Below are 8,368 nucleotides of genomic sequence, written 5' to 3' on the forward strand. Positions count from 1 at the left end.
AAACGTAATTCATCATTTTGTTCCAGTTTAACCGGTAATGATCCTGAAGGATCCTAATAAAACATATATTTTTGCAAGCATTGGTTGACTTCTCTATGAAGTGTATATTTTCCAAAAGTTACAAATATGAATACACATGGATATTTTTATGTCCTCCTTTATTATTGCCATGATCATAAAATGCAATGTTGGGGTTATTTGAGAACTTGAGAACAGTTTACATGTTTCATCCTTTACTGTACATACTACAAATTAGCTATTGAAATTATCGATGTAATGGTGAAACAAAGCTGAAAATTAGAATATTAATTCAAACCTGAGGTGTTAAACCTGTGTTTTTATTTATAGTACACAACAAGAACTCAAATGCCAGAGTCTAAAAGAGTGGTAATGCTTGGTGACGAGGGTTCAAGCCCCTTCTCTACCCTTCTTTCTGTCTTTCTCCCTCACTACTTTCCCCACTGTACTGTCATGAAATGAATAACAATACAAAGAAACATTAGAGTTAAAAGAAAGTACATTTTAATTCAAGGAGTGAGTGCATTGGTGTTCAGTCAAGCGCTTTCTTTGAGCGAAAGCTAACCCACATTCCGCACACACATGTGGCTTCTGTTTTCCTGTATGGGTTTGCTCGTGTCTTTGCCTATGGTAATTCAATCTGAAACGTTTGTCACAAACGCTACATGCAAATGGCTTCTCTCCTGTATGAAGTCGTTGGTGTGCTTTCAGAAAACATAACTGTACGAAGGACTTTCCACAGTCTTGGCATTTGTATGGTCTCTCACCAGTATGGTATCTTTCATGCAATCTCCTTTCATTGGCAGTGATGAAGGTTTTTGTGCAATAGGAGCATGGCCATGGTCTTTCTCCTGTGTGAGTGAGTTCATGTCTTATCAATGACACTGCTTTCAAAAACTGCTTTCCACAGACTGCACAAGTATATCTCACCCCCTCATGAACTTGCTCAATGTGTGTATTCAGCTGAATCTTTGTCCGATAAGTCATGTCACACTGCGAACAAGAAAAGGGTCTCTCCTCTGAGTGAGTCCCCATATGCATTGACAGGTTTCCACGATCCTTGTAACTCTTTCCACACTGCCAGCACAGGAACGGCTTTTCTCCTGTGTGCTTCCTACTGTGTATTGTTAGAGAATTTGCTTTATTGAACTTTGCTTGACAAACAGAGCACTGGTAAGGGTACTCTCCTGAATGAACTCTCTCATGTTCAACAAGGTATCTTAACTGGGTAAAGGTTTTCTCACATTGAGAGCAGGCGTATGGTCCTGTGAATTTATGTTGATGCAGATAGTGATCTCTCAGACGCCCCAACAGGGTAAAGGTCTTCTCACACATGGTACACTGGATTTCCTTGTGCTGCATCAGCTTGTGTCTGTCAAAGGCAATGGAGTTTGGGAGGACCCTTCCACAATCAGAGCAATAGAATGGGTTGTGAATTCGCTTGTGTGTCCTTAGGGAGGATGAACCTTTGAAGTCCTTCCCACAATCATCACATTTGAAGACTACCTTTCTTTTTTCACATTGGAAGACCACCTTTACTTTTTCCTCTTTGCATGAACTTTCCTGGTGTTGCTTCAAATTACAGATGTCATCGAAACACTTTCCACATTTTTTACACCAGTGAACCAGTTGTAGTTGACTGGTAGATGTCTCTGGGGTATCAGCCTTAACAGCCAGCAGTTCACTAGACGCCTCCTCTTGGTGCTGGTCTACCATCTGAGAGGACTCTTCTCGGTTCACCTTACAGATATATCTCTGGTGTTGATTCAGATTGTGCATGTACTTGAAGCGCTGTTCACAGTTGCCACATTGATAAGGACGCTCATCTGAATGGGATCTCATATGAATAGCCATAACTGAAGCACGGTTAAAAATCTTCCCACACACAGTGCATGGTTTGGGTTCTTTGAGAGTCGGCACTGAGGTAGCAGCCGTGATAAGGGGCTCAGTGTCGATTTCCTTGGTAGTGAGAGGGCTGATGCAACTCTCGGTGTTAACTTCCACTTCTTGCTGGTCCACATTCTGACCCAAGTCTTCTAGGATGCCCTCGTGGCCAAGGATTTCCTGATGTTTCTTCAAGGTATCTTTGTACTTAAAACTTCTCTCACAAACAGCACAATTAAAGGGACGTGCCTTTGAGTGAGATTTCAAGTGCCTTTCCATCTGTGAGGTACAAGTCAAAATCTTACCACAGACATAACAGGTTTTGGAATCTACCTGGGTTCGATTCTCTGCAGTGGCAAGAAAATCCTTCTCTGGTTGCAGGCCACTCTTTTGTTGTGCCATGTTCTGACCAACATCCTGACACAAATCTCCCTGGGTCACTTTCTGACACAATTCTCTCTGGTGTTTTTTCAAATCGTACGAATACTTGAATCTCTTATCACAATTGACACACCCAAATGGACGCTCTTTTGAGTGGGAGCTCATGTGCCTTACCAAGCTTGAAGTACGAGCAAAATACCTCCCACACACAGAGCATGTGTTAGAGGATGTGATAGTGTCCAGAGTTCCTTGATGAGATGGCTCTGGTGGAGAGGGTGTCTTGAGGAGTGATGTGATCTGAGGTTTGCTAGTTGAGGGTTGTGGGATCTCTTCCTCATTTTTATCTTCATCCAACATGTTTAGCTCCTTTTCACAAACTCGCCTCTGGTGTCTCTTCAGATTATGACCATCCCTGAAGCTTTTTTCACACATGAGGCACTTAAACTTGAGATCTCCAGTGTGGGTTAGCTGATGCCTTTTCATGGCTGTGACTCGAGTGAAAGTCTTCCCACACACTTCACATGTCTTACTGAATGGGCCTCTTTTGCATGACTTCTTTGGGGAGGGCCGACCCTTGGAGGATGATGGCTGTTTGATTGCACGCCCGGAAGAATCAGTTTTTCGTGGTTTTCGTCCTTTGGGGGAGACGCGCACCTTGGATGATGGCTGTTTGATTGCGCGCCCGGAGGAATCGGTCTTTCGAGGTTTCCGTCGTTTTGAAAACATTTTCTTAATTTGCAGCCTTTTGCTTCGTTTTAATTGTTGAAAATGTGATGGTCTGAGTAAATTCAAGCCAGTGACAGCTTGATTGTCAATTTCCCCAACGGCAGACTCCATGTTCATAACGTAATCCTGCTCAGTAATTATGTATCTTTTAACTTCATCTGCTGGGACTAGTACATCGATTTCCTTTGTCCGATTCTCCAACAGCTCTCTTGCTTCCATTCCCTCTAAATTCATCCCTTCTGATTGTGTATCTGAGTCTACATCTGGGGCAGTCACCACTCGCACATATGGAGGAAGAGACAGAGAGGAGAGGATGAAGTCACCAAAGGACGATGGAGTTCCTTTTTATGCAAAAGAGGGAGACAATTTTAAAAATGAAGGTTAAATTGAACAGCATATATGATAATTATATCAATGCCTCAAATATAAACTGTTACCAGACAAACAAAACCAATAATATATTTCCTCTACCTGACACTCATCATTTACCATTTTTGCAGAAACAATCCAAGCCATGGATTCTCTATAAATCTGTGTGATACTTACGGATGGAGTCCAAATGTCCACGATTTCTGTGGTACTGGAGCAGGGTCCTCAATTGTTTGGGGTCAGGTACAAACTGTACACATTTCTCCAGGGCAGAGGGGACAGGATTTAACAAGGAGGCAGTCTTGAGAGAGAGGAGCATGGTTTAAAAGCATTAACAACTGCATACTCATGTCCAACACACAGTTTATTAAACATGAAAATATTATTGATTCTTGCTTGGTATTCTTGAATTCTAATTTCCCAAACTAATTAGATAAAGGTGTTACTCATTCTTATTACCTGTTCAAGGTCTGGTATGGGAAGTAACTTCTCAAGTCTGGAAAGGAATTCTAACATCAGCATCTGTATTGCAGTGTCATACTTGGGCCCAAATTCCACAGGGAACACGTCCTAGGAGAGAATAAATTAATGTAATAATTAATGTCCATAATTAGGCTAAAATGTGTACTGATATTACCTTTGGTCTTAGAGCATCATACAGCCACTTCAAAATCCTAAAGCAGAAAGTTTAAGCCTTTTGTTTGATCTATAAAGAAATCATAACTAAACCACAAACACCTGGAGGTGGAGATACAGTATGTGTGAATGAGAAGGACTCAAACATATAAATATTGTACTTTAATTTATTGGAGATGCAGTCTTGTACATGGATGTAACATTCAGAATATAAAAACTCAGCCCCTCAGAGTTCTAACTAGCCTGGGTGCCAGTCTGTTTCTGCTTTCTTGCCAACTCCTTATGGAATTGTGAGGCCAAACATTGACAATGGAGTAGGCAAAATCACCATCAGATCTGCTACCAGGCTAGGTTCTAACTGTAGCGAAGACTAAATGGAGTGAAGACTACAATTGAAGTCGGAAGTTTACATACACCTTAGCCAAATACATTTAAACTCAGTTTTTCACAATTCCTGACATTTAATCATAGTAAAAATTCCCTGTCTTAGGTCAGTTAGGATCATCACTTTATTTGAAGAATGTGAAATGCCAGAATAATAGAGATAATTATTTATTTCAGCTTTTATTTCTTTCATCACATTCCCAGTGGGTCAGAAGTTTACATACACTCAATTAGTATTTGGTAGCATTGCCTTTAAATTGTTCAACTTGGGTCAAACATTTTGGGTAGCCTTCCACAAGCTTCCCACAATAAGTTGGCCCATTCCTCCTGACAGCTGGTGTAACTAAGTCAGGTTTGTAGGCCTCCTTGCTCGCACACGCTTTTTCAGTTCTGCCCACACATTTTCTATAGGATTGAGGTCAGGGCTTTGTGATAGCCACTCCAATACCTTGACTTTGTTGTCCTTAAGCCATTTTGCCACAACTTTGAAAGTTTGCTTGGGGTCATTGTACATTTGGAAGACCCATTTGTGACCAAGCTTTAACTTCCTGACTGAAATCTTGAGATGTTGCTTCAATATATCCAGATAATTGTCCTTCCTCATGATGCCATCTATTTTGTGAAGTGCACCAGTCCCTCCTGCAGCAAAGCACCCCTACAACATGATGCTGCCACCCCCGTGCTTCACGGTTAGGATGGTGTTCTTCGGCTTGCAATTATCCCCCTTTTTCCTTCAAACATAACGATGTTCATTATGGCCAAACAGTTCTATTTTTGTTCCATCAGACCAGAGGACATTTCTGGCTTTTTTTCTGGCGGTTTAGGAGCAGTGGCTTCTTCCTTGCTGAGCAGCCTTTCAGGTTATGTCGATATAGGACTCATTTTACTGTGGATATAGATACTTTTGTACCTGTTTCCTCCAGCATCTTCACAAGGTCCTTTGCTGTTGTTCTGGGATTGATTTGCACTTTTCACACCAAAGTATGTTCATCTCTAGGAGACAGAACGCGTCTCCTTCCTGAGCGGCATGACGGCTGCGTGGTCTCATGGTGTTTATACTTGCATACTATTGTTTGTACAGATGAACATGGTACCTTCAGGCGTTTGGAAATTGCTCCCAAGGATGAACCTGATTTCTCCCAAGGATGAACCTGAGGTCTTGGCTGATTTCTTTTGATTTTTCCATGATGTCAAGCAAAGAGGCACTGAGTTTGAAGGTAGGCCTTGAATATATCCACAGGTACACCTCCAATTGACTCAAATGATGTCAATTAGCCTAACAGAAGCTTCTAAAGCCATGACATAATTTTCTGGAATTTCCACGCTGTTTAAAGGCACAGTCAACTTAGTGTATGTAAACTTCTGACCCACTGGAATTGTGATACAGTGAATTATAAGTGAAATAATCTTTCTGTAAACAATTGTTGGAAATATTAGTTGTGTCATGCACAAAGTAGATGTCCTAACCGACTTGCCAAAACTATAGTTTGTTAACTAGAAATGTGTGGAGTGGTTGAAAAACAACTTTTAATGATTCCAACGCAAGTGTTTGTCAACTTCCGACTTCAACTGTAAATGGAGAAACGAACCTGGTAGAAGTTCTCCCTTTCACTTGGGTCTTTCAGCAGAGATTCAACCAGCTCCACAAACTTTGATTCAGATAATTCCACCTCTGCATCACCTGACTGCAACAAAACACGCACAACTATTACATCATTGAAGCTTACAACTCAATCACACAATACTGTATGTCTGGTTGGGCTTATTGGTTTGGTATCGCCTGGTGACACGGGTGGGTGGAGTTAGCACATTATAGATCATTTTTCATTGGTCCTAAAGCTGACTCTCCAGCCAACCGGGTGCACATCAGGTTAAATCCATTTGAATTCAATTACTTTTTGACAGCATCTGTTTTGATTTAAATAAAAAATTCCATACATATTTACCTATGGAAGAAGTGGTCAGAAAGTTACTTTTTGTATCTGAATGCCAAAACATTCAGGAGGTAAAGTTGACCCATTTTGCATACCCCACCATACCATGAGACATCCATGTCTTCATTACTGGAAAAGATAAACGGTTGGGTTTGATGTAATTTAAAAGCTTACAAGAAGGGTTGTCATTTTTTAAAATAATTTCTTTAAAAAAATAAATATATATATATATATAAACAAATAATCTCAGATTTGTTTCATATTCCCATATGTTGTAGCTTAAACCTTTACATTTTTTTTTTAACTTGGCAAGTCAGTTAAGAACAAATTCTTATTTACAATGACGGCTTAGTGGGTTAACTGCCTTGTTCAGGAATGACAGATTCAACCTAGCAACCTTTCGGTTACTGGCCCAACGCTCTAACCACTAGGCTACCTGCCGTCACTACATCATCTGAGGTTTTTGTGTTGAGCCTGCCATCGGTTGAGACACAACATGCTCTTGAATACAGGGTGGGTGTCATTTCAATCATAGAAATAGAATGTATAGAATGTACAAATCTCTCCAGACCACTGCAAGTTAGCTGGTACACCATTATTTTAATTGAATGGAACTGTTTTCTAATTTTCTACCACAAAGATGACCGCAGGTCCACCCACCGTCAAATGTCAACTTAAAATGGTCATGTCTATTATCCATATTTCTATGATTTCAATAGGTTTCCTATGGAGGATTGATAGTATCATTTAAAACAACATATTTCATTCTAGTCAACATTCTCTAATGTGTGGACCTACAACAATTTTTGTGGTACCATTTAAAAGTAGACATTTCAATTTGATTCCCATTTTAGCACATTTATCAGCCACAACATGACAACCTGTATTTAAGAGTACGTTGTGTCTCAACCCATTGCGGGTTCAACACAAAAACTTCAGTTGATGTAAAATAGGGTCTGAGATACAACATATGCAAATATGAAAAGAATCTGAGTTTAAGTGTTTTTAGATAATTTACATTTATTAAGGTTAAAAAATGACAAAGATTATTAAAAAACATTTTTTTTAAGAAACTATAAAATAGTTTGAAAACACTGTTTGCACGTTTTCAATGATATCAATCTCAACTGGTTATCTTTTTTAGTGATGAAGACATGATGTCATGGTATGGTCGGGTATACCTTTATCTCTTGAATGTTTTGGCATTCAGGTACAAAAAGTCACTTTCTGAGCACTTCTACAATGAACAAATATGTATGGAAGGTTTTGTTCAATTTAAAAGGGGTGATGTCTAAAAGTGATTGAATTCAAATGGATGTACCCATCAGTGAACATCAGTTAGTGTGCCCACTGACATAGGCATGTATTCTTCACCTCCAATCCCTCTTTGAAAGATACTTACCTCTGCTTCCTCAGTGGATGTGAGGGATCGGATCCTGTCCAGGTGTTTTTGAATTTTTGTGAGGTCCAATGTCTGCTCAGTGCGACACAACTCCAGAACCAACTGAAATGACAAATGGCCAGTCAATAGTCGGTCAAAGGTCAACCCCACACTTCCTAGGCACTGCTCTGTTCTCATTGGGACACATTTTGAGAAAATTAAAGATAGCCTAGATAAGGCCCAATGTCAGTATTCAATTGAGTTAATCAACGTCAGGGTCTTCATCTCAGTCAATTACCATTACCAGACCGTTGTCTCAGGCCAGAGTCAACTGTCTACACTATCTGGTCAGAGCTAAAGGCTAGGGTAGCCCCAGGGTGCATTGTGGTGTTACTATGATAACTAGAACTATCTGCATCTAAAGGTGGATGAAACATGCTCTTGTAGACTGCTCAGTGATCTAAAGGATGCAAAATAACTGCCTTCTGATTATAGATAGGCATATAACTTCATACTGTACATGGAAGAAGTTCTGCGTAGACCTCAAATAGATAGCTAGGAGTTCTAGGTCTATGTAGGAGTTCAAGGTCTATGTAGGAGTTCAAGGTCTATGTAGGAGTTCAAGGTCTATGTAGGAGTTCTAGGTCTATGTAGG

The 8,368-nt window shown here is 40.2% G+C and overlaps 1 protein-coding gene across 6 annotated transcripts in view; it reads right to left on the reverse strand.

Annotated features, from left to right (window-relative positions):
* LOC129838455 (zinc finger protein 135-like) overlaps nt 1-8,368 on the reverse strand; it is a 39,458-nt gene that overhangs the window by 29,520 nt on the left and 1,570 nt on the right. Inside the window, exons 1-5 of one of the 6 annotated variants that reach the window (XM_055905412.1) lie at nt 7,735-7,926; nt 5,988-6,083; nt 3,838-3,948; nt 3,556-3,679; nt 142-3,350 (exon numbers count right to left, since the gene is read on the reverse strand). The exons of 3 other annotated variants lie outside the window; for them this stretch is intronic. In XM_055905412.1, coding sequence (XP_055761387.1) covers nt 523-3,350; nt 3,556-3,679; nt 3,838-3,948; nt 5,988-6,083; nt 7,735-7,911 — 3,336 coding nt within the window. In that variant the 5' untranslated portion in view covers nt 7,912-7,926 and the 3' untranslated portion in view covers nt 142-522. Of the gene's footprint in view, nt 1-141; nt 3,351-3,555; nt 3,680-3,837; nt 3,949-5,987; nt 6,084-7,734; nt 7,927-8,368 lie in introns of those variants that run through there. 2 more of the 6 variants (XM_055905408.1, XM_055905410.1) reach the window with 2 other exon arrangements.

This window comes from Salvelinus fontinalis, chromosome 39 (genome assembly GCF_029448725.1).
Source record: "Salvelinus fontinalis isolate EN_2023a chromosome 39, ASM2944872v1, whole genome shotgun sequence".
In the NCBI taxonomy this organism is placed as follows: Eukaryota; Metazoa; Chordata; class Actinopteri; order Salmoniformes; family Salmonidae; genus Salvelinus; species Salvelinus fontinalis.